The following is a 26,715-nucleotide window of genomic DNA, read 5'->3' as shown; positions in this document are numbered from 1 at the left end:
TGGCTGTTGGCCAGTGATTCATCCATTGGAATAGAATGCACTGCAGCCATAAAGAAGAATGGGGTGCTTTTGAATGGAGCAATATAGGACAATATACAAGATACAATGTTAAATGAAGAGAAAAAGGGTGTGAAACAGGGCATGATATGCCGTTTGTATGTACAAAGAGGGGGAGACTTAAAAATATGTACGTATATGCTTGTATGGATGTAAACTACATACATATATTGGAAGGACAGTTGATATTATTGGTTGCCTTTGGGCAGCTGATGAGGACAGGGAGCTTGGAGGGAAAGTTTTCATTGTATATCCTTGTTTGACCTTTTGAATCTTGGATCATCTGAATTTATTACCTTTACCTTTATTACCTTATTACCTTTATTAATTTTCCCAAGAAGTGCACGAATCATTTACCAAGTCCAAATAAAATAATAACAAAACCATTTTTTAAGCAATGCTCAAAAATGAAAAATCAGCTTCTGCTTTCTAAGTAGACACTGTGGCTTTAAACCCCTGCTTGGTTTGTATCAGCGCTCTGTCGAAGAGGCAAAATGCCATAGTGGTTCAAGAGCATGGTCTGTGAGCAACTAAGATCCAGCACAGTCAAATGAATAAATTAAAAAAAAATGTTTTAATCCCTCCTGTTTTAAAAAGAAATCAGCCTGATCAACAGATCCAACTTCCCAGAAGTCAGATCAAAATTCTGCTGTCATTTACCAGATTTCTTAACCTCTCTGGGACTCAGTTCCCTCATCTATAATGTGGATATAAAATAGACCTATCTCATAAAGTTGTACTGATAAAATTAGTTAATTCACATAAAGCACAGTGCCTGGCACAAAAAACTCTATTGTTAGTTATTGTTATTCACTTCTACAGTATATATTTTTTAAAAATCTCATTAAATGACTGATCCCTAGGCATTATTGAGGGACTTGCTACTTTAGTGTTAATTCTAGATATCCTGTTTTGGGTTTTTCAGACACCCCGGATGTCAACATATATTATACCCTGGATGGCAGCAAACCTGAATTCCAAAAGAAAATTGGTTATGGTGAAAACACTACCTTTAAGTATACGAAGCCTATTACTCTGCCTGATGGAAAAATACAAGTTAAAGCTATCGCAGTCACTAAGTAAGTCAAGAGCATAATGACTGGGATGATTTATATTTATTATGTTTTAACTTTACTCATTTCAATGAGAATCGGTGCTGGATTATAAAGACACTAAAGAAAAAGTTATCTTAATTTCAGCATATGTCTGTAACCTTTGTGTTTGTCTTTTATTGAGTTATACTGTAAAATACACATATTTACATACATAATTAACATGAGGAAAAGTTTTATGGATAGAACATATAAACAATTACTTGTTTAAAACAGATTCTGGATTTGCAGCCACATGGATGGACCTAGAGATGATCATATGGGTAAAAGGGTATAGTTCAGTGACGTGCAGTGTGTATTGATACTGTTTTTAGTCTGAAATCCACACTGGGATTTTGGGAAAGTGAAAGAAAGTGAAATCGCTCAGTCATGTCCGACTGTTTGCTACCCCATGGACTGTAGCCTGCCAGGCTCCTCCACCTATGGGATTTTCCAGGCAAGAGTACTGGAGTGGGTTGCCATTTCCTTCTCCAAAGGAAGAGCCTTTTCAGGGTTTGGGACCTCCGAACAGATTTGTCTTGAGGAAAATGCTGCTTTTAATAGATGGTTCTTTTATTCCCCAGGACATGGCCTATGACCACCATGGTTCTCCATCTGATTTTGTACTGACTTTATTGCCCTTCAAAGCTACCATCATCTTGATTTGTTAGGTGTTAGCTAATTCATTCTTTTCTTTGTCCTTTCTTTCCTAGTCAACACTTTTTTTTCAGTTTCAAGTATAGAGATACCACTTAATTTGGTAAACTTCACCGTGGTAAACGTGGTAAACTTCATCTTTAGAGAAAAAAGATCCTCAAATGCTTTGCAGATTAGTCTGTGATAGAGGAATTATTTTGTGCCGCAAAACAGGTTTGGCCACATTTCTGGAAGACTAATACTGGGGCTGGCCCAGGTGATTTAAATTAGACTCCAGGCTCCCCCTGCTGGCTAAACTACTGCATGGCCTTTTAAGCTACAAATTCTACAATGATGATTGCTTGGCATTAAAAAAAATTTTTTTTAATAATAAAATGAAAACAGAAAAAAACCCTGACACATGATTATTCTTTATTAAAAATTGGGATCTGTGGCTTTTCCCACTTGCTAACCCATTTCTACTGAAACAAGTCATCTCAGTTATTGAAAACTAATAAGCTGATTACTCTGGCGCGTCATGCTGCAAGGTGACAGTAAAATGAAGTCGCGATCAATGACTTTGTAGTTCAAAGGAGTTAATAGAACTTCCAGCAGAGTCTGAAAAATAAGGACACTGTTTATGCGTCTCACCATCTTGTTCTGTGCCCACTAAGTGTCTGCTCTGAAATGCTGTTAGTATTTCAGATGTGCTCAGCTTAGGAAAAGTACCTATACAAAAAAAATTTGAAAGTTAGTGCTTGTATCTAATTGTGATAAAATAGTTCTTTATGGAAATCATGCAGCTTTGTTCAAGTCTCTGTGTCTAGGTTTTTCAGGCCATTAGTTTCTTAATAAGGAGAAAAAGGCCTTTAGATAAGACTGTTAACAATGAAAGGTCTTTAACATATTAAGAGGAAAACCTGTGGTCATGAAGTTTTGAATGATATACAAAAATATTTGTGATATAGTCAGTGAAAAAAATTAGGATGTAAGATGACACACTAGTATTGTGACACTTGCAAAAATACACAGAGGACTTCCCTGGTGATCCAGGGGTTAAGAATCCTCCTGCCAATGCAGGGGACACAGGTGTGATCCCTGGTCCAAGAAGAACCTTCAGAGATGCTGCAAAGTAACTAAGCCTGTGCTCCACAATAAGAGAAGCCACTGCAGTAAGAAGCCCATGCACCACAGTGAAGAGCAGCTCCCGCTTGCTGTAACTGGAGAAACCCTGCTGCTGCTGCTGCTGCCGCTGCTGCTAAGTCACTTCAGTCGTGTCCGACTGTGTGTGACACCATAGCCAGCACCCACCAGGCTCCCCAGTCCCTGGGATTCTCCAGGCAAGAACACTGGAGTGGATTGCCATTTCCTTCTCCAATGCATGAAAGTGAAAAGTGAAAGGGAAGTCTCTCAGTCGTGTCCAACTCTTCACGATCCCATGGACTACAGCCCACCAGGCTCCTCCATCCATGGGATTTTCCAGGCAAGAGCACTGGAGTGGGGTGCCATTGCCTTCTCCAAGAGAAACCCTGCACGCAGCAACAAAGACCCTGCATAGCTAAAATGAATAAGTAAATAAATTTGCAAAATACACAGAGATAGAAAAGGGCAGTGATCCTCAAGTGACTGGGAACCAGGCTTCTGCTCAGAGCCACCCAGGCCGTAAACCTGACCATTCCTCAGGATTCAAATGGTCCCTGGATGGAGACGTTTGTGATGTGAGGAAGTTATCTTATTAGGAGGACACTGTATCTTGGATAACAGGCCATGAGCCAGTGATGATGAGCATCCAGGTGAGATGGATGCTGAGGTGAATGAGTTAAACAAGCAGTTCATCTAAAAGACTTTCTATATCTGCATCCAGATACCTGTATCTGTAAATTTGTTTTGTTATTGAGAATAACAAAACACATGCTTCCCCAAAGGTTAGCCGCCCGTAAGTCTCTCCAGCCAGTGAGCATGCAAGTACCCATTGATCATGTTATTTCTTAAATACTGTCATTCACTGATAGGTAGTGGCTGTTCAGACCAGTTGTATATTTCTGAGAATTGTTTTCTCCTTCTAAAAATGTGGCTTAAGACTTTGACATGGCTTAATGGTAAACATTTCTTAGGGCTTCCCTGGCGGCTCAGACAGGAAAGAATCTGCCTGCAATGCAGTAGACCTGGGTTCGATCTCTGGGTTGGGAAGATCCCCTGGAGGAGGGCATGGTGACCCACTTCAGTATTGTTGCTTAGAGAATCCCATGGACAGAGGAGCCTGGTGGGCTACAGTCCATGGGGTCACAAAGAGTCAGACATGACTAAGCAACTGAGCACAGCACAGCAAACATTTCTCAACTGTTTTGGAACTGGTATCTATTCATTTCTGGATGTTTACTTAACCAAAGAATTTTAAGTGTTTGGGGACACTTTAAAGTTTCAAGAATTTTAAGAAATGTAAAAAAATCAACATGTAAGAAATCTGAGAAATTGCAAAAGAAATAATGAAACAGATAAAAACACATCAAAGGCCAATAGGAAAATCAACGAGCAAAGCAGATAAAGGACACTGAAGGCAGACACCAACTTGAGATATAAGAGTATTAAGTTCCTGGGCAGATCAAGCAGAATCCCTTGTGTTCTAGCTGTGAGCTTTCAGTGCAAATTAGTGAGAGTGAGAGTTAAACATACCAGACAAATACACCAAAGTGTGGTCACAAGGATGTGGCAGAGGCTGCAGACTGCTCCCAAAATCTGTGTTGCCTTCTTCAAGAATCATAGAAGCTTCCCTGGTGGCTCAGTGGTAAAGAATCTGCCTACCAGTGCAGGAGACACGGGTTCGATCCTTGGTCCAGGAAGATTCCACATGCTGTGGAGCAACTAACCCCATGCGCCACAACTATTGAGCCTGTGATCTAGAGCCTGGGAACCACAACTACTGAAGCCCGCACGCAACAAGAGAAGCCACCGAAATGAGAAGCCCGCTCACTGAAACTAGAGAGTAGCCCCCGCTCACCACAACCAGAGGCAGCCTGGGAAGCAGCGAAGACCCAGCACAATGAAAACAAAACAAAATTATTTTAAAAATAAAATAAGTAAAGTTTATTTTTTTAAAAAATAGAGCCTAGGATTTTTAGCAGGACACACATGTGTTTTCAGTCCTCCTTGAAGCTAGCAAGAGCCCCGTGAATGCACGGGGTGTGGCCATTGAATGCACGTGGAAGTGACGTGGCAGTTTCTAGATTGTGCCCTGTAGGAGGAGGCAGGCCGTGGTTCCTGCCAGCTGGAATGTGGCTGTGGTGGTCAGCCACGTTGGGTCACAAGGACATGTCATGTCCTAGATATGATGGGGCAACAGGGTAGAAAGTCAACCCTAGGCCCCGGGCACCATGGCTCCCATGCATAGCTCTGGGTGGGTTATAGCCCATTGATATGGTTTTTCCAGTTGTCATGTATGGATGTGAGAGTTGGACTGGGAAGAAGGCTGAGCACTGAAGAATTGATGGTTTTGAACTTTGGTGTTGGAGAAGACTCTTGAGAGTCCCTTGAACTGCAAGGAGATCCAACCAGTCCATTCTAAAAGAGATCAGTCCTGGGTGTTCTTTGGAAGGACTGATGCTAAAGCTGAAACTCCAGTACTTTGGCCACCTCATGTGAAGAGTTGACTCATTGGAAAAGACTCTGATGCTGGGAGGGATTGGGGGCAGGAGGAGAAGGGGACGACAGAGGATGAGATGGCTGGATGGCATCACCGACTCGATGGACATGAGTTTGAATGAACTCCAGGAGTTGGTGATGGACAGGGAGGCCTGGTGTGCTGCGATTCATGGGGTCACAAAGAGTCGGACACGACTGAGCGACTGAACTGAACTGAACTGACTCTGTTTAAGCCACAGTTGTTTTGATTCTGCATTACAACAATCTAGCCTATATCCCAATACACCAGGGACATATCTCAAGCAAATACCTACAGAGAACATATTCAAGGGTACAGGTGATCAAAACAGGCCAACAGTGTCAAGCGTCAGCGAGTGTGTGGAGAAACTGGAACCCTCAAATGATGCCAGTGGGGATGTACATGGAACAACCACAGGTCGCAGTTTCTAAAAAGTTAAACTCACTGACCATCTGACCCAGTGGTTCTGCTCCAGTGTATCTGTCCACATATATGGCTGGACCAGCCCTTGTTGTTGTTCTTATGATTCCAAAAGGCCCTCAGAGTAATCATCAAGGAACTTGGAAAGAGAAGAAGTTTATTACCTACAAGTCCTGGGGATTATGTGGCACCCAGTGAGGTCACAAATACAAAGAGATGGGGGCGGGGGGAGAGAAGAAGGGACAAATCACAGGCCAAGGGTCTGCTTCTATTAGGGTTGAGGGCGGGGGGCTGGGGGGTTCCATGGGCTCAGTCTTCATTGGTGAATTTTGAATGTATGAGCAAGAATTTACAGTGGGAAGAGAAAAAAATTGCCCAATTGGTCAGTCATGGAAACCAACCAAGATCTCTAAAAGGGCTTCCATGGCGGGGCAGTGGCTGGATCTTCATCTGGTCCTGTGGCTGGTGATGTGTTTACTCAGAGCACCATCTTTGAAGTGGATGCCTCAGCAAAGCCTAAGTTAGGCGCCTGATTACAAACAAGAGAAAACCCAACCTCAGGGGCTCACACTATAAAGACTCATACGTGAATACTCATAACAGTATTAAGTATTGTGACCTCCAAACTGGCAAAATCCAAATGACTGCCCATTGGGGAATGGATAAACAAACTGTACATCTGTAAAATGGAATGCTACTCAAGAATAAAGATGAATGAATTGCTGACACGTGGCAACTACATAGGTGAACCTCAGGAACAACAAAAAACAGGACAAGTAAAGGCAGCCAGACGTGTGAGACTGTATTTGTAGGATTACATTTATCAGCATGGCAGCCCACCCCAGTGTTCTTGCCTGGAGAATCCCATGGATAGAGGAGCCTGGAGGGCTACAGTCCATGGGGTCGCAAAGAGTCAGACATGACTGAGCAACTAAGCTCAGCACAGCACAGGAAAGGCAAAACTATGAAGACAGGAAGCAGATCAGTGGTTGCCTGGTGTAGGAGATGGAAGTGAGGAGTAACTAGAAACAGGCTGTTGTAGCCCTGGACTGCGGTGGTAGGTGCACAGTTGTATAAATGTATGGAGTATCATCAAATTATATACCTAGACTAAGTGCATTTTATGTCATGTACATTATACCTCAGTAAAGATGTTTAGAAAAATAAAGAGTATATAGATGAGCTGCTGGTGCTGAGGGGAAATCACCTCCAGAATTTACTTCTGGCCACCTCTCTGTTGGTTTCTCATGGGACTTCTATTGCATCATGGAGGAACAAGATTAATTGTGAAATATTATGAATAAATTGAAAACTGGCTAGTATTTGGGGAATAACTGTTAAAATCTTCCAGGGCAGTGTATATTATGCTACCCACAGTTGGGATAAGGAAAATTCCCATAACTTATGTGGAATGAATGATATACAGGTAACCTCATTCTTTGCTTCAGAATAGTTTCAGGATTAAGGTATGACATCTTTATGGTGAATGTGGTAGATAGTCCTCCAAATGGCCCCCCAGTGAGCCATGCCTCCCACAATATCCCCTCCTTCTGAATCTGGGCTGGCCCTACAACTTACTTTTGACCAAGAGAATGCTCCAGACATGACGCTAAGGCCAGACCACAAGAAGCCTTGCAGTATCTGCTCTGGTCTCTTGGAACATAAAAGCTGGGAGAAGCCAGCCACCTTGTAGGAAGTCTTTGATTTACCTGAGACCTACTACTATGAGGAACCCCAAGTTCACCACCTGTAAAGGGAGACAGAAAGGGAAGGAGGGAGATGACTGGCAAGTCCCCAGCTGACTTAGAACCTGAGGGGAGAAACCATTTTGGACATCTGACTGAGTTGTACTTTCACTTGACTCTGGCCCAAGCTGACACCTGACTGCAACCACACGAGAGGTGGCAAACCCACACCTCTGTGTTCTAAGACATAATGTTTTGCAGTGGCTTATTACATAGCAAGAGATAACTGAATAAGAGTAAGGTTAAAACCATAGAAATGCTAATATTTTGGTCTCTCCAATTTAAAATATTAATATAATAAATTCATTCTAGAGTCATCTTAATTGTTGGACACCTTGTCTTTGAACCTTTGTGTGACACACAGACTTTTCCTGTTTGGAATAATTTTCAGAGACTGCAGAGAGAGTGCCATTGTAACAAAGGTGTTTCAGGTGGACTCTATTCCACCAGATCCAGTCTCTCCAGAAGACACTGTGGAAAATGCTCTCAAGGACCCTCTGAAACAGGCAAGTACTGACACTATGATGCATTTGAATCGTCACCACGTCCCTGGTCTCTCCTCAGTGGTCACATCTTCCCCTTCATTTAACCCCAGAGTCAGTCTGTCATCCATTTTCAGGTTCTTATCGTTGGGGTCACTCTCAACCACTGCACAGTATCTTTGCTGGTTTCCCACCTTTTGGCCAGTCCCCACCCTGCCTGTTGGAGACTCCTCACTGGCATCTCTATCTAGGCTCCTGTGTCTTCTCCTCTTACCCTATGGAAGAAAGCAGAAACCCTCAGCCTGGCCTCTCAGAGCCAGTTTCTGTCCTCAGTCATCCTTTCCTGCTTTGTGACTCCCCTGTTTACGTTCCAGCTCAAACTCGATTGTGCATGCTGTGTTCTGTCTCTGCTCCCCTAGCTCCCAGGCCTTCTTTCATCAAGTGCTTTGATCACGTGATTACTCTGCTCCTTGTCTGTCTCCCCCATGTACTGTAAGCTCCCAGGCAGCAGAGAGCAATTCTGCCATACTCCATGTCCTGCATGGGGACAGGTAGGAGAGGGTGGAGGCATTTGTTGAAAAGAAGTATCGGGCTAGTAGGAGCCCTCAGGGGGCATGACCTTCAGTTATGTTGAAAGCTTTGTTTCCAGATACAAAGCCTCACCTCTTTAGAGAATGAACTACACCTATCTAGAAAGGACATTTGAAACTCTAGTCCTTGGGTTCTGGGTATCAGTGGGATGGATTCCAGGGTCAGAGGGTGGGCCAGCCCACAGTGAGGCAGTTAAACAGAAAGTCTCAGACTCTCGTTGGGGTGATGGGAAGTTTTTTGGGGGAGTCCCTTCAGCCTAACAATTAACCAGAGGGCAGCAAAGAGGCCGTGGGACCAGAGTGGTGGATGCAGGCATGGTGTGGGGCCCACTTGTGACCAGGGGTCTACACTGACCGGGAGGCAGCCAGCAGGGGTTGAGCCAACATGTACCAGCAGGTGTTCAGGCATGAGGGACTGACCCTAAGGAGAAGAAAGCTAGAGAGAAGCATATCTGTGTTTCAGGGCCGTGTGTGGGAGGACAGTGGACAGAAGATCTGTCTGGGTCTGACCCCACCCTGTCTTTGCCCCCATAGTCTGGTGGTCCCTCTATTGTCACTGTGTCTCCCAAGAGTGTGACGTCCTACCTGTGTGCTGTCACCTGCCTCCAGGCTTGGCCACTTGACATGGAAGGGGCATCCCAAGCAGGCGTGCTGCCAAGCAAACAGCCCAGAGTCAAAGCTGTGTGTGTCCAGAGACAGTGAGACAAAGGTGACTTGGTGAAAACGACTCTGACCCCTTTCTAGTAAAGAAGTGCAGGCTGTGTCACCGTCTCTCCTATGGAACTTCTAATTTTCATATCTAAACAGGCGGAGTCAAGTGATTGATACATAGTCTCTTCCCTTCTAGGAACTGAAAAATGGATTTGTTGAATCAAAAGGAAGGAAGAAATATAAGAATCCTGAAAGTAAACTGGGTTGGAATGTTAACCTTGGAAAGTTTCCAGGTATGAAGTGACAGGACGAAGATACAAGTTAATATTCTAAACCACCAAACAGGTTCAGGGCTTGTGTTCTTGTCTTCCGAGGGGTTGACTAAGAAACACCAGGACAGTACAGTAAGATCTCATTTGACTTTTAATGCCATCCTGGCTACAGGAAGGAGAGTCAAGCTATCCAGCAGAGTCAGATTTATCTATTCATTGCAGCACGGGAGACTACGTGGTACAGGAACCGTGGCAATCTCATCAACTAAAGTACAGACAACAGTTGCTGGGGGAAGGTGGGGTTTGGATGAAATTTAAATGAAAGAAGAGTTCTGATAGGTAGGCGAAGCAGAGATCAGTGGGAAATGGTCGCCATGAGGTATGGACCCGAGAAGGGGACCAGGGTTCTGTTTCCTTGGAAACAACAAAGACACATGTGGAAGGTAGTGCCCAGAGACCTTTCTCTGAAGCTCTGCACCTGGGTTGGACATTGAGGCTGCTTCTCTGTGGTTGGATGGCATCACCAACTCAATAGACACGAGTCTGAGCAAACTCTGGGAGACAGTGTAGGACAGGGGAGCCTGGTGTGCGGCCATCTATGGGGTCACAAAGAGTCAGGCATGACTGAGCGACTGAACAACAACTCTATGTCACAGTGACCTGGGTCTTCCAGGCAAGAGTTGGATGTTTCATTCTTACTAATAGGATTTCGAACAGCAAAGTTTTCTGATAATCTGATTTTAGAGAGCAGGGTTTCTTGGTCAGTAAGAAACAGTGGTCACTCAGAGTGGGAACTGTTAGGATGTGTGACAGCTGCAGTGTGTCCTTGGGACACATAAGATTCCCTGCTGACCTTGCAACTGGATTTATCCATTCTCCCCCCTGGTGCAGAATGCTGGGCAATGTGGCAGGGCAGATTTTCATTTTCTCAGTCTGGGCCCACTTTTTTCTTTATTGCTATGAATTCAACTGAGTGGGAGCTTCTCTGCATAGTTACTACATTAGAAAATGTGACAACAGTGTCCCCTTATTAAAAGGTTTCTAACTATGAAGACACATTTGCATGAAAGCACATGTGATTTCAGATATTCACAGAATGATGCTTTTGATGTAATTGTAGACATGGGTGAAAGAAGTGACCCTAAAACATTGAAAGACCTTCGCTTCTCAGAGAGTCCGCGGGAAGCCCCAACTTTCCGTGATGAATTGGGCTCTAGACCAGCCCCCCAGCAGCCCCAGGTAACTGCTAAAGAAACTCCTTTGTTACTAAAGATCTACTGTGTTTTTAATGCTTCCTGCAACATACTTTAAGAAAATGTCCCTGCCTTTTCACCATGTTTTATACCAGATACCTAGTTGAACAAAAAAGGCCCCTGTACTCATGGTGCTCACATTTTATTGGGGATGGGGGCAGGCAGATATAAACGTGTGAATAATGGGAAAAATAATTAAGAATAGTGATTTGTCATAAAAAGGATAGACCTGGGTGATAGGATAGAGCCATGGTTTTCCAAGTGTGGTCCCCAGACCAGTAGCATCAGTATCACCTGGGAGCTCATCAGAAATGCAGACATCCAGGCCACCCGCCCCCACCCCGCCCCAGCCAAGACCTGCGGCCTCAGGGCCTTTAGGGTGGGCCTCATCATCTGTTCTAATTGGCCTTTCTTCTGATAAACACCCAGACTTGAGAACCCCTGGGATAGAGAATGACCAGGTAGGAAGAACAGTGTCCTAATTCAGGGGGATAAGAGAAAGCCCCCTCAAAAAGGTGACATTTTAATTGAACCTTCAAGATGAACAGAAACCAGCCCTGCAAAGATCTCGGTCGAGTAACTTCAAGTTCAGGTAAGTGAGGATCACCAGGAGGCTGGTGTGGCTGGAGCATGGTGGGAAAAACGATGGCTGCTGCATATGGTAGGACAAAGCACTGAGATGAACTCTATGTAATTTACCGTACCAGAGGTTTTGCCGTGATTTTATATATGTTCTTCATTTCAGTTCCCTGGGTTTGCACACATAACTGGCCAGAAGAGCTTGACAAGCACAGAGATCATGAGGATTCACAGGGAGACGGACTTTCTCAAGTATGTATTGCTTTCTCTCTACTGTCTGAGTACTGCTAAGACAACAACATGGTCAAAAATAATTTGAAGATGGGGCATAGCAATGGTATTTTCCACAACTGTTTTGTTTTTTTAGTTAAATTTTTACAAAATTTAAAGGCACAAATGACATACATAAATGGCACTTAAAGAGTACAATTGATATATACGTATAATCTCAAGACTATCACCCCAATCAAGAAAATGAAAAAATCTACCACCTCCAAGAGTTTCCTGCTTTGCACCCTTTTAAAATCCTCCCCTGTGACCTGCCCCATTCCCAGGCACCTGTTGGTCTGCTTGTTGTCATTGTAGCTTAGCTTGCATTTGATGCCATATATTTATAGGGAACAATTCAGTATTTGCTCCTTGGCCAGGCTGCTTTCACTCCGCTTGATGACTTGGAGGCTCACCCATGTTGTATGCATGCACTGGACGTTTCTTTTTAACTCTGAGTAGTGTTCCATCGTATGGATACATCACAGTTTGTTTATCCTGTTTCCTATTGGATGTACATCCAGATTGTTTTTAGGTTTTGGCTGTCGCAGATAAAGCTGCTATGAATATTTGTATACATGTCATCCTGTGCATGTATACTTTAATTCCCCTTAGCTCACTAACTAGGAGTGGGGTAGCTGGCTCATATGGTAGGCATATGTTTAACTTTTTAGGAAAACTGTCCATATGTTTTCCTAAGAGGCTGTACCATTTTACACTCCCACCAGTAGTATATGATGGATGGGAGTTCCAGTTTCCCTACATCTTCACCAACATTGTTATTTTTATTTTTGGCCATTCTGGTAGGGTGGGGGTAGTGGTTTTAATTTGCATTTCCCTTGGGGTTGGTAGAGTGGGTGACCTGGATAAAGGTGGTCAAAAGATACAAACTTTCACTCGTAAAATGAGTAAGTCCTGGGGATGTAAGTGGTGAAGATAGTTAATGACACTGTACTGCATACTGAAAGTTGCTAAGAGAGTAAATGTAAGAAGTTCTCAACATGAGGAAAAAAATTCTGTAACTGTGTGGTGACCGATGCTGACACTGTGGTGATCATTTTGCAGTATCCACAATTATTGATTGTTAGGTTATACACTTGAAACTAATACAGTGCTGTAGTGTCTTCTCTGTCTTTATTGGTTTTGTCTGTGGTTTTATCAGTTATTGAGGAAATTATACTGAAATCTATGACTATAATTATGAGTTTGTCTACTTGTCCTTGTATTGCTTTCAGTTCTTTGCTTCATGTACTTTGAAGCTCTGTTGTTCAATATATAAACCTTTTGCATTCCTATGTTCTATTGCTGGATTGACCCCTTTATCCTTACAAAATAAGCTTTTTTAAAAAAACCCATTTTTATTGGAGTATGGTTGATTTACAGCATTGTGTCACTTTCAGGTGTACAGCAAGGTGAATCAGCTATACACATACATGTATCCACGCTGTTCCGATTCTGTTCCCACATAGGTCATTACAGAGTACTGAGTAGAGGTCCCTGTGCTGTCCAATAGGTTCTTATTAGTTATCTATTTTTAAATATAGTAGTGCATATACATCAGTCTCAATCTCCCAGTTTATCCCTCCTCCTGTGAAATAACCTTTTATTAACCCTGGTAATAGTCTTTGCTTAGAAATCATATTTTTCTGATATTAATATCGGCATTACTGCTTTCTTTTGATTAGTATTTGCATGGTGCATCATTTTTTCATCCTTTTCTTTTTAACCTATTTGTGTTTCTCTAGTTAAAGAAGGTTTCTTTTAAACAGCATGTAGTTAGGTCTTGCTTTTAGAAAATAGAACAATCTCTGCATGTGGTGCTGAGAGTATTTATATTTATTCTGATTATTGATATGTTTGAATTTCAGTCAGCTGTCATGCTATTTGTTTTCTGTTTGTCTTACCTATTCTTTGTTGCCCCCCCCCTTTTTTGGCTTGCTTTTGGATTAATTGGGTATGTTTTATGATTTCATTTTATTTTGTATCCTTTGTTGGCTTATTAGCTATAAGTTTTCTTTTAGTGGTTGCCTTAGGGTTTATACTACGTATTTTTAACTTATCACAGTCTGTCTTCAAGTGATGTTAGACCACTTCATATATAGTCTAAGAACTTCCAGTACCTGGATAACTGCAGCCTTTGTGCTATCATGATCATTTATTTTACTCCTACAAATATTATGAACCTCATAATACATTATTACTTTCATTCAATATCAATTTTTTATAGTCCTTTATAGTTCTACTGTGGAGAAGGCAATGGCACCCCACTCCAGCACTCTTGCCTGGAAAATCCCATGGACAGAGGAGCCTGGTAGGCTGCAGACCATGGGGTCGTGAAGAGCTGGACACGACTGAGAGACTTCACTTTCACTTTTCCCTTTCATGCATTGGAGAAGGAAATGGCAACCCACTCCAGTGTTCTTGCCTGGGGAATCCCAGGGACGGGGGAGCCTGGTGGGCCACCGTCTATGGGGTCGCACAGAGTCGGACACAACTGAAGCGACTTAGCAGCAGTAGCAGCAGCATACTTCTACTGTGGTAAAAATACAGTAAAATTTACCATTTTAACAATTTCTAAGTGCACAATTCAATGGCATTAAGTACATTCACAGTGTTGGGCTACCGTCAGCACCATCCCATTTCCAGAACTTACTCATCATCCCAAATAGAACCCAGTTTGCCCAGCACCATTGCTGAAAAGACCATCCTTTCCCCAAGTGAACACAACTACAAAGGCTGGTGACTGTTGAGAGGCCCCGGTAGAGACTGGTGCAGGCAACCGAAAAACCCAGTGCACAGTATGCAGATACCATAGATGCTACGCGGTTCAGCTAGGTCACAGGATCGGGGCCCTGACCTGCCTGGAAATGCTTGGCGGCAACAGGGTGACTGACAAGGGAGCCAGTTCCAGGAATCCTTTCACAACCAGGTAGGTAGATGAGGGCTGGAGGACGCCGCCACCACCTAGAAGTGGGCAGACGGTGTTGGGGCAGGACCTCGGACTCCATGCAGGTGAGTGATGGTGTAGGCAGGGCTTACCTGACAGGGACTCTCCAGAGCCAGGTAAGAGTCAGAAAAGTGCACTGTGGACGTTACTGGAATTCACAGGGCTCACCCACACACACGTCAAAACCCAGGTGCCAGGAAGTGCCAGGGCCCCACTCGGAAGTGGGGTCGAGGCTGCTGATAAAACTGCTGCTGTGCCTGGAAGCAAGAGGCGCCTGGCCTCCAGGTGAAGGGCACCATGGTCCCAGCTGTGTGGGACTTTGTGATAAAAAGGCTTAGAGAAGCACCTCCCGTCTTAAACTTGTTCCACTGCCTTTGAGAGCATTCTGCTTCCTGTTTTGTTTTTTAAGAATGTTCAAATGCTTGTCAATGTTGTGCGCTGCTCAGCACAGGGCTGCTCAGGGGCCTCTTGTGTCGTAGGTGTGCCCGCTGCCTGGTGGCCCGCCCATCGGACCCCTTTGCTCGCTACTGTCTGGAATGTGGCTCCTCTGTGCCGCCCATCTTCGGTTGCCGTCTGCCGCCCCCAGAAGGAGCTCAGGTGAGTAGCAGGATCCTTGAAGCTTCTTCCACTGGTCGATCTGGTCTGTATTTGCAGCAGGAGCATAGCACCTGGCACATGGGAACCACAGATAGTTGTTGAAAAAATTACTGGCAAATGAATCTTGCTCTATCCAGACTCCTATTTAGGAATCAGAAACACATTTGCAGTGCCATTCCTTTTGTGTGGTCTCAAAGAAGCACAGGCTCAGAAAAAGACTGACATCTTTTGATTTCAGTGGTTCACTTATGGATAAATACATGTTTCCTACTCATATGATATTTCTGTTCGTAACCTGAGGACAATATGGAAATATATTCTACAAATGCCACAAGTACTAATTACAGGTCTGTATATCTGTAAAATACACCATTCTGTCCAAAGAAGCTGTTTATATCAGCTATAGATCGATCAGTACGTCTACATTTAAAAGTTTTAGCTGACCATAGATAATAACTGATATTATCCTACCACTAAGTGGTTAGTTAGTTAGGGAATTCGCTGGAAGTCCAGTGGCTGGGACCGGGTGCTTTTACCTCCATGGCCCAGATTTGATGCCTGGTCAGGAAACTAAGATCCTGCAAGCTGCACAGCTCAGCCAAAAAAAAAAAAAACCCAAAAAGGTTTGTAGTTAGTTAGAAAACATACTTGACTTACTAAAAATCAAAACCTTCACCTAAATGTATTCATCTCTTATGCACTTGATACTTTGGGGTTCTTTTGGATTCAGGTTTACAAAATGATGCAGAAGGATCTGGGAAGTTTACTGAAAAATGACCATTTAAAAAGGGTAGTCACAGGGTAGGAGGTGGGAAGGAGGTTCAGGATGGAGGGGGCATAAGTATACCTATGACCGATTCATGTTGATGTATGGCAGAAACCAATACAATGTTGTAAAGCCATTATCCTACAGTTAAAAATAAATCTAAGCATTTGGTAGTATTCACCAAAAATAAAAAGATAGTCACTAGGAAAAAGTCATTATTCAATGAATTCAAAGTCCAGAGTTTTAGAATTGAGTTATGCCTTCAAGCAAGAGGCTAGGTGCTTAAAGGGAGATGCTGTAGAAGTTAATTTAATTTACTCTACTCCCATGATATATTTTGAACTCCTTAAAGAAGGTGGTATAGCAAATAAAACATGAACAGGTCTCATTGGTTTGAATTTTCCCTGCTTATATATTTGTTGGTGCAATGTCAAAGTTGTTTTCTTACTGGTCTGAAAACAAATTTTTCAAAACTTTCTTTGTTGTTACAGGGAGAAAAGGTTATCAGGGATTATAAATATTCAAAATGATGAGCTTCAGAACGTCTATACTGCCTGTAAATGATATTTATTAACATGCCCTAATGTATAAACCGCTTTGTAATCTGAACTATTGAGTTCTTACCATGTCCTGCTCTCAGCTGGGCTTCAGGGACTTAAAGGGGTGGATCCCACTCCTAGGGTCCCAGACCTAAGACACTGAGGGTCGCATTAGAGACGTGCAGAGGGGTTCCTCTCAGCTCCAGAGCCACTCTGCATCGTCCTGCTGAAAGCATACACAGAATTGAGTTGTATTTGTTGGTGAGTTACAGCATCACCTGAATTCACCTTATCAACACATTTCTTTATGAAAGTTGGGGATTGCAGGGGGACAGAAAGGATCCTGAGTGCTGGCTTGGACCCAGATTGAAATGCATGACCTTGATTCCCTGAATTTCTATGAGCTTCGTGCTGGTGGACAAGCTGGCTCTCCTGTCTGAGGAGGCTGGCCCTCCTTTCCTTGAAGTATATAATACCTCACCTGGGGCAGTGGCCTTGAAGGGAGACTCTTCCCAGGATTCACCACCGCCTTTTTAATTCTTATATTTCCTGTGTTGAATTTTTTTTTTTTTTTGCTATTTCAAAAAGTTGAGTTTTTTAACTTATTTTCTAATAGAGCCTGGTGGGCTGCAGTCCATGGGGTTGCAAAGAGTCGGGCACGACTGAGCGACTAACACTTACTAAATAGAGCTCTAGGGAATACAGCAGACTCCTTAACTTCTCACAGTCTGTTTCAGAATAGACTTAAATCTAGCAATACACAGAAATTTCCCTCCTTCTAGAACTCCCTGTTAAGTCCCTGATTACTTGCTGGTTCATCAGTCGCTCAAGACAGGACCATGATCTCAGGTTGGTGCAGTCACGGTCCTCCCTGTTGGCTGGTCACTGAGTGCGTCATCTTGACCGAGCTCCAGATCGTGTGAGCCCTGGCCGCCAGCAGCCACAAAGCTGCTGGTGTTCACAGCCCATCCTGCTCTGATGGAGCTGGAGGAGGACAGGGAACAACCCAAGCGAGACCCAGCAGACGTGTGGGGTCTTCACCCAAGGTTCATTGCTTTTCAGTTCATCCTCTATCTTTGGTTGGCTTTCAGAATCTGAAATGGTTATTTTTTTTTTTAACAGTTTTATCCAACTTTATAATTGCCTTTTAATGTATTATAGAAAGGATTTGTCAATTTCCTTACTCCACTGTAAGCTATTTTTTTATTTTTCTTTTCTTTACACCTCTCTTTTCTACAATAGATATCTTTTTACCTTAATAAGAAATGAGTAAAAATGGCAATTATTTAAAAGAAATTTTTTACAAAAGTAAATTAAACCTTACGTTCTAAGATCAATTTGTGCCTTCACGTTTTGCATCTGAAGACCAACCTGGCCTCCTTCTTCATGCAGATGGGCTTGTGCACAGAGTGTGAGAACGTGGTGCCCCTGAACACACCCATCTGTGTGGTCTGTGAGGCTCCCCTGGCACCACAGCTGCAGCCACAGGCCAGCTTCCGCCTGAAGGTAATGAAACGTGAATCTGTGACAGTGTGAGTGAAATCTATAGAAATCAATGTTTGAGCAGTTAAACGTCTTTCTTCAGCTGATGGCATTGGCTAACAGTTGATGAACTAACACCCATGAACAAAACCCACTCTCATTTTTGGAAGGGCATCCGCCCAAGAGTTGAAATTGCCAACAGGATCTAAACATCAGGAAAGATCCACAGAAATGTGTTTCCCCAGACATGGGTTTGGAGGACAAATTGCACTGCAGTTCACACAGGTTTTTACTCAGTATATTTTTAAATTGAACATTGTCATTCATGTTGACTTGTAATCTTGTCCTTAAAGTCACTTGATGTTTGTGTTTGCTTTGTTCGATTATGGGTCTCTATCACCTAGAAAAGGAGGATTACATACAGCCTGTCACAAGGGTGAAAAAGTCAAGTATCATGTCGAACTTCAAAAACATCTTGTTAGACAAATGGCATCATGCCAGGAACATTTTGGGGGTAGAATCACTGAACCTACAACCATATCTTTTCTCCATTTTTGAATTTATGGTCCCACTCCTTTTTACTTAACCTCAAGTATAAGTTCACTACAGGATGAAATAGGTTTAATATAGATAACTTTGGGGATAAAAGAACAAAAAATTTCAGCAATAAGGGAAGTGCCCTTATTAAGTGCCCTTAATGTACAGTGAGAACTGTAACACCTCAGGGACTTCCCTGGTGGTCCTGCTGTTAAGACTCTGAGCTTCCACTGCAGGGGGCATAGGTTCAATCCCTGGTCGGGGAACTAAGACACCCCTTGCTGTGGGGCATGGCCACACTACCTAGGCTACTATGTTAACCATCTTTTCTGTTTTCTTGTTTGTGTGTGTGTGTGTGTGTGTGTGTATTACAACTTATCTCCAGCTTCCTGACTCAGAAGGTTGAACTTACCACTCATTTTCTAAGACAGTCTTTTCACTTTTCCAATTTGAAGTGAGAAACTACAGAGCAAGCCAAATTTATATAGAACAAGATTACTTGTAAACATACAATCTTTTGCTTGTCTTGGGTCTTCCTGTGTCTTGTTGAAGCCAGAGATCGAGGGCCTACCCAGGAGTACAGTTTAAACACTGAAAAAAAAAAAAAAAAAAACTCACACAGAAGCAATGTGAAAAAGTTAGTTTGCCTTCCTAAGGCCAGATGAATACTCTTTTTCAGGTTTTTTTGTTTTTCATTTCGGGGTTTGCTTCTTTTAAAACTACGTTCATTTGTCAGGCACTATTTCTGTTGTAATAATTTCTAAACCAATCCAGTTTCAGGGTCTGGTGTTAGTATAGGGTCTCCAGGCTGATGGACTGGAAAGACTGCTTGGTCATTTCTTTGCACAGCTGTTTTCTCATAGCAACACTTTCTTCTTTTCTTTTCTTGTGGTGGGGGGAAGTACTTTGATTTATTGAACTTAAAGTACTGAATAAGAGAAGGGGATTTTTTAAAAAAAGCATTTTATTTAAATGATTAAGTAGATATGAAACTTCGCAATCCTGGCTTTCAAAGTGTCATGCCTTGAAATACAACCTAAAACTTGAACCAACCTACAGACGCCACTTTAAGTTAACACGGCATATGGCTTCCTTTTTCCATGGTGTGTGTGTATTCAAACTTGTGTTCCATGTAAGTTAATTCAAAAGATAAGTTTTAGATGCTGAAATCATCAGGATGTCTGACTGCTTCACGGTGGTAGATGCCTCTCATTATTCCACATTATTAACACCCTTTTTGTCCTGGCATTACTACACTACTCAGATGAATGGGAGGAAAAATGAACGTGTTTCTCTGAAGAGATTAGAGAAGCACCGTGGAAACACACAGGTCTCTTTCCCTGTTTTCAAGGAGAGAGTGATCTGCCGCGACTGCGGCACCGGGAACCCGGCTCAGCTGAGATACTGCGTCTCCTGCGAGGGGACCCTGCCGTCCTCGCCACAAGAGGTGGGTTGACCGCACGCACCCGTCCTGTATCTCAGTGGTCGATAAATGTTCATTGTTGATGATGAGAAATATAGTCTACAGAGATGGGGGAGGAAGTTTGTTGGGGAGGAGAGGGGAGAGATCACAGGTGACTCACGGTACACTGAAAGCAGCATTTCTGTGTGTGGAGAGGACACTGCACGCGCACCAACACACAACTGTCTTCACAGTCTTCAGGAGGCTTCCATCAAGTCGGCAGTTTCTTAGAATTTCATTTAGTGGCTTTGTGTGGAAGCTGGCGCAGCCGGTGGGGCCCCAATGGCCAGGAGTCATTCATGTGTCACTCACAGGCAGGCATGTCTGTTTTGGTTTTTGTTTAAAATTAATTTCTTTAAGAAAAATTTTAAGCTTTATTTCAGTAAAACACTTCAGATTCCCTTAGATTATAGCCTATCAGTAAGCAAAATGCATATGTACTGGTTTTGTACTGCGTTGCCAAGTTCCAAACTTCTTGTCCTAGGAAAGCAAGCGGAAAAGCACCAGCGCTGGCAACGACTGTGTTATTTTAAGCAAAAATAAGTGCCTTTTCAGCACTTCAGTGAAGTGAGGCTTTAATCCAAAGAAGACTCAGTTCCACTGTGTGCCTGCTCTTTTTTGAAGTTTAGCAAGTGGTGGGCACCATTGCTTGGCTTTCCCGCCAGGCTATCTAGAGTGTTTAAAATGAAGGAATTGAAGTACAATTCAAGTCCAGTGATTAGGTTCTGTGTAGATGATCTATTTCATGTGTATGAAATGATGACTTCCAGGTGACTGGCCCTGGCCTAATAATCCCACAAAGAAGTCAGCATTTTCCAGCCAATTTAGAAGAAAATTCCTGCTTCCTTGGGGCCGTTGCAAAATACAGCTCTCTGACTGTTTTGGGGGGTTGTTCTCATCTCATTGACTTTCCGTAAAGGAATTTGTGTGTGCTCTTTGTTCTAATTTATTCATTGGTGAGGCTATCATAGTTTTACTTGAGCAGAAATACCTTATTTCCAGGGTTTGCAGTGGTTCGGGGCTCTCTTCCCTTCTGGATTTGGGAGGACACTGTGTAGACCTGCCTATGTGGGTCCATGTCCACCTTCCAACTGTCCACGAGTGAGCAGAGGATGCTTGCCTGGAGCCATTGTGGGGGTGTTTAAAACAGCTTCTTTGTGCCTCACAGCCACTCCAGGCCAGGTGCCTCCTCCTCCATACCCAGGCAGAAATCACTTCTTAGGACTTGGGTCTCAGCCCCTGCTTAGTTGGGCTTCCCTGGTGGCTCAGTGGTAAAGAATCTGCCTGTCAAGCAGGAGATGTAGGTTTGATCCCTGGGTCAGGAAGATCCCCTGGAGAAGGAAATGACAACCCACTCCAGTATTCTTGCCTGGGAAGTCCCATGGACAGAGAAGCCTGGGAGGCTACAGTCTATAGGGTCACAAAAGAGTCAGCACGACTTAGCAACTCAACAACAACAACCTGCTTACTTAAGAATCTGGAGACAGAGACCATTAGTTCTCTCAAACTGAGACGTCTCTCATTGCTATATTCATTTGCATTTCTTTGAGGTTAAACCTTTTCACTCATGTATTGACTCTAGGTGTTTTTCTATGAATTATCTGCTTACCTTTTTAATAAAACACTCAGAATTATTTGTGGGAGTGTCTCATGTAAATAGTGTAGGAGGTTTCATGTGAAGGGCTAGTCTCTCCTCATCCTAGTCCCTTGGCTCCTACCCGAGAAGTCATCACTGGCACTCAGCTTCTGAGGTCTGCTTTCAGCCACCGGAGGCATGACTAATTAACTGTAGTTTGATATGAACACTGACCCGGTGCTTTGCACCTGGCATTTATCCTGTTAGTAACCTTCTCATTTTCTCCATGACTTCATAACATTACTCTGTCTCTGTATACTGTGGTAGGTTCAGGCCATCCCCTGGTGCTGGACACTTAAGCTGTTTCCAGTTACTTCCTCTGAATCCACAATCCTGCAGGGAATGGTCTTGAATATCCTTCTTAATGTATTTGTTCATCTGCAGGATAAATTCTAGAAGGTAGAACTGCAGGGTCAAGAGAGTATCAGCCTTTCTTCTTTTGATGGCTGCAGTTGTATGGGATGGGCGTAAGCTGTATGGGAAGACTGTGTCTCTAATATTCATGAAAATTTGAAAGTATTTTCTGTCCTCTAGCCTAGTGTTCCGACTTGCTACTCAGTTTGCTTTAAATGTGGGGCCAGCAATCACCCATCTGCTCGCTTCTGTGGCTCCTGTGGCCTTTATGTGAGGTCCTTGGCACGACCCTACGTGGAGAGCAGCCTGGCTCCAGCTGCTGGAGAATTTGGCCTGTTTGCTGAGGTGAGGCCTCCACGCTAGTAAAACCTGGTCCCGGGACGGGGTTTTAACTCTGAATTTGTGTACCCGACCCTGTGAGCAAGCCCAGGGGACAAGAGCCAAAACACTTAGACCCTTCTTGTGGACTTTAACTAGGTGTACAAATGAGTTCAACCAGTTTATGTTTTCAACACATTGATTGCTTTGGGATTCAAAGATATGCACTTATAGATATTCATATCTATATAAATAGATGTGATATTCATAGATATCATAGTCATAGATATTCATATCAGGCAGATATTCATAGATATGCATTTATCTACACTAAATTGAGGCCTAACCACATATACAAGGCAATAGATGTCATTGCACACATGCTCAGTCGCTTCATTCATGTCCAACTCTTGGTGACCCTGTGGACTGTAGCCCTCCAGGCTCCTCTGTCCATGGGATTGTCCAGGCAAGAATAATGAAATGGGTTGCCACGCCCTCCTCCAGGGGATCTTCCCAACCCACGGATTGAACCCACATCTCTCATGCCTCCTGCATTATCAGGCGGGTTCTTTACACTAGCACCACTTGGGAAGCCCTGCTGCTGCTGCTGCTAAGTCACTTCAGTCATGTCCGACTCTGTGCGACCCCATAGATGGCAGCACACCAGGCTCTGCTGTCCCTGGGATTCTCCAGGCAAGAACACTGGAGTGGGTTGCCATCTCCTTCTCCAATGCATGGAAGTGAAAAGTGAAAGTGAAATCGCTCAGTTGTGTCCGACTCTTAGCGACCCCATGGACTGCAGCCCACCAGGTTTCTCCGTCCATGGGATTTTCCAGGCAAGAGTACTGGAGTAAGGTGCCATTGTCATTAGGGAGATTTAAAATACATGGGATAAAATGTATTTTTTTCTCTTGAATTTCTTATGTAGCACACCAAGAAATTTCCCCCTGCTCTTTTATATTTTAGAAAACTTACACTGGGGTACATAAAATTGCTTTTGCCACTTATAACAACTGGGCATATTTGAGGAAAATCTCCCAAGACTATTTTCAGAAGGACTTAATCTCTAACCAGCTTCATGTTAGCCATTTATGGATTTGTCTAAACTACAGAAAGATTTTTCAGGTCTGTTCTCCTCTTTAGATTCTTCCTTTCATCAGAAGAATTTGTGAAGACTGATCATTTGTAGAGAGAATGCACATGCACTCAGCAACTTTGCATCCATTTTTAGGGAGTTCATGCCTTTTTAAGTCTAAGTCCTAAGTGTTAGTCGTTTCAGTCATGTCCAACTCTTTGCAACCCCATTGTAGCCCACCAGGCTTCTCTGTCCATGGACTTTGCCAAGCAAGAATACTGGAGTGGGTGGTCATGCCCTTCTCCAGGAGATCTTCCTGACCCAGGGATTGAACCTAAGTTCTCTTATGTCTCCTGCATTGCAGGCAGATTCTTTTACTGTCTGAGCCACCATGCCTTCTTAACCCAGATTGAAACACAGATACCACGACTGCCAATAACCCAGGTGGCATGTTTGTGCAAGTGAGACACGTTGGTTTTTCCTTAAGACACTTGACTGCCATCTGTTGGAAATTGATTGTAATTTACTAATTTTGTTGGACATTTTCTTCCATCTACCGGAAAAATTGTCCTAATGTGCAAACATACAGCATCCACCAGGTGAATATCACCCCTTTAGATGCAGTGCTCTTGTGCAGTGTGCAACATATACAACATTACATGAGGGTCCTCTCAGTCCCCCAGGCCCAGAGGACGGAGAGTATCTCAGAGAAAATGCTGGTGCCCCGTAGCTGAGTGTGGATGGTCCACTGGATTGTAAAGTTGAGAGGATGGATTTCTTCCAGGCCTCAGGGAGTAGGACAGTCAGTGGCCAGGGGGTGGAGCTGGCTTCACAGATCAGGTTGGGCATTGCTGGGAAAAACAAGCAGGGAAGATGAGGCAAGACCTGGAAACTTTTTTTTTAGTTCAAAGTAGTGTTTTGGAGTTACTCTTGCTTCTGATTAGGACTGTTTTCTGTGAGTAAAATGGAAAATGAATTAACTTATATTATAATTCTTTTAATGTTTCCTGTCTTGCTCACGTAGCCTCGACCTGTCTGGCAGCCCCTAAACGTTCCTCTGCCCAGGCCTGACGCTGGACCTAAGAGGGATGTGGGCACACAGACCACTGGCCTGTTCTACCCATCGGGGACCCTCCTGGCGAAAAAAGAGCTGGAGGTGGCTTCCCAGAAGCAGAGGCAGGAGAAGACGAGTGACCACAAGCCTCTCCTCACAGCTGTCAGCCCAGGGAGAGGTGAGACAAACACTTCTCTGCAGGGCACCCACACTCAGCGAAAGAGAATTTCCTTTTCTTCCTTTTGATTTATTTTTTATATACAGGAAGTGCCTTTATTTTTCTGTTTCCAAGTCATTTTGGTCTGAATGAATGATAACACTTCCTTAAACTTTTAGCGTGATTTGACCCCTAACCCCATTATCTAGTTTGTAAATGAAATAGCACATAAGCCTTTGTATACTAACATACAAATGTTGGTAGTCTGCATCCCTGTTGCTGTCTGCCATCAGCTCTTTTTAGTGTGGTAAAGTTCACCTGACATGAATGTCACCGTCTTCCCCATTTTAGAGGGTACAATTCAGCAGTATTTAGTACATGAGCAGTGTTGTACGACCATCACCGCTCTTCCTCTCCTTTTCCAGAACGTTTTCATCTCCTCAAAGGTAAACCCCATCTCCTGTAAGCACCAGCCTTTACACCACCCCCCCCCCCCCCAAGTGTGTAGTCACCACTCGTCTGTGTCTGTCTTTATGGATTTGCTTGTTCTGGATGTATAAATGGAACCATATGATGTCTTTTGTGACCAGCTTCTTTCACTTTGTTGTTCAGTCACTCAGTCGTGTCCGACTCTTTGCAACCCCATGGACTGCAGCACACCAGGCTTCCCTGTCCTTCACCATCTCCCCAAGCTTGCTCAGACTCATGTCCTTTGAGTCAGTGATGCCATCCAACTGTCTCACCACTGTCTCCCCCTTCTCCTCCTGCCTTCAGTCTTTCCCAGCATCAGGGTCTTTTCTAATGAGTTGGCTCTTGGCATCAGGTGGCCACAGTATTAGAGCTTCAGCTTCAGCATCAGTCTTTCACTTCGTATAATGTTTCCAAGTTTGTCCATGCAGCATGTTTCAATACTTCATCCTCTTTTTATAGCTGAGTGATACTCTATTGTGTTTGTTCATCAATAGTGGACATTTGAGTTGTGTGGCTTTGGCAAGGTCTCTTTCCCTGACCACCGCCAGCCTTTAAGTCCCACATACTGCTGGCCGATTGCTTTATTACTTTCCACAATGCTCTAGGGGTATAAACTGCTCTACAGATTGATCCAGCTAAATGTGAGGCTTTTTTTTTTTTTTTAACATGGCTAGTTTTTGAGGTCAGTGTTTGAGATGTTTTTCAGACTTCAGGAGAGCTTGTCTTGCTTAGCTGTTTATTTCTGTGCTTCTCTTTGGTAAGGTGGCCAGCCTGTGGTTTAACTCCTGTCTCTAGGCTCCTCTTACTTGCTTTCTACCACATCATTCACTGTTATCCTTAGGCCGTAACATCCCCTCCTGTGGGGGCTATGGCCAGCTGGAGAGCCTGCCCCATCCAGAGCAGGCAGCTGCCCCTTGGGCCCAGGCAGCTGAGCCGACGCAGAAGGGCAGGCCTAGTGCGGCCGTGTGTCACCCACCTGGGGACGAGAGAACAGACACATGTGAAATCTCTCAAGTCTTAAGTGGTGGCAATGAATTAGAATTATTGTAAACCCTGTGCCGACTGGAAAGAGGCAAAAGGAAGCTTTTCAGAAACATTCTGCATATTGACGGGCATATATACTTGCCAAGACTCAGACTGTACCTTTAAAATAGGTGTATTTTAAAGGTGTATTTTTAATAAGTTGTTTCTCAATATGCTTAATTTTAAAAGAGTAAAAGAAAAAGACTCCCTTGGGATTTCCCTGGTGGTCCAGTGGCTAAGACTCCACATTCTCAATGCAGGGGCCACAGGTTCGATTCCTGGTTGGGGAACTAAGGTTCCCCATGCCTCCTGGCACAGCCAAAAAATAAAATAAAAAGACCCCAGATATGGCAATCAAAATGTTCCATTGGAATTCTATAGTATTCTATGATTGTTCTTAGTTGCCTATCATGTCTGACTCTTTGCAACCCCATGGACTGTAGCCCGCCAGGCTTTTCTGTCCGTGGGATTCTCCAAGCAAGAATACTGGAGTGGGTGGCCATTCTCTTCTCCAGGGTATCTTCCCGACCCAGGGATCAAACCTAGTTCTCCTGCATTGCAGGCGAATTCTTTTACCGCCTAAGCCACCAGGGAAG

General features: G+C 43.6%; 1 protein-coding gene across 1 annotated transcript in view; it reads left to right on the top strand.

Annotated features, from left to right (window-relative positions):
• Positions 1 to 26,715, top strand: part of DZANK1 (double zinc ribbon and ankyrin repeat domains 1) — a 51,448-nt gene that overhangs the window by 4,825 nt on the left and 19,908 nt on the right. The window contains exons 3-12 of the mRNA XM_010836596.1: positions 983 to 1,136; positions 7,999 to 8,113; positions 9,527 to 9,623; positions 10,723 to 10,841; positions 11,601 to 11,686; positions 15,128 to 15,245; positions 17,943 to 18,056; positions 19,921 to 20,016; positions 22,202 to 22,366; positions 24,439 to 24,646. Of these exons, the coding sequence (XP_010834898.1) occupies positions 983 to 1,136; positions 7,999 to 8,113; positions 9,527 to 9,623; positions 10,723 to 10,841; positions 11,601 to 11,686; positions 15,128 to 15,245; positions 17,943 to 18,056; positions 19,921 to 20,016; positions 22,202 to 22,366; positions 24,439 to 24,646 (1,272 nt within the window). The remainder of the gene's footprint in view (positions 1 to 982; positions 1,137 to 7,998; positions 8,114 to 9,526; positions 9,624 to 10,722; positions 10,842 to 11,600; positions 11,687 to 15,127; positions 15,246 to 17,942; positions 18,057 to 19,920; positions 20,017 to 22,201; positions 22,367 to 24,438; positions 24,647 to 26,715) is intronic.

This window comes from Bison bison, unplaced genomic scaffold, assembly GCF_000754665.1.
Source record: "Bison bison bison isolate TAMUID 2011002044 unplaced genomic scaffold, Bison_UMD1.0 scf7180017864063, whole genome shotgun sequence".
NCBI lineage: Eukaryota > Metazoa > Chordata > Mammalia > Artiodactyla > Bovidae > Bison > Bison bison.
This window is presented reverse-complemented; position numbering and strand designations above follow the sequence as displayed.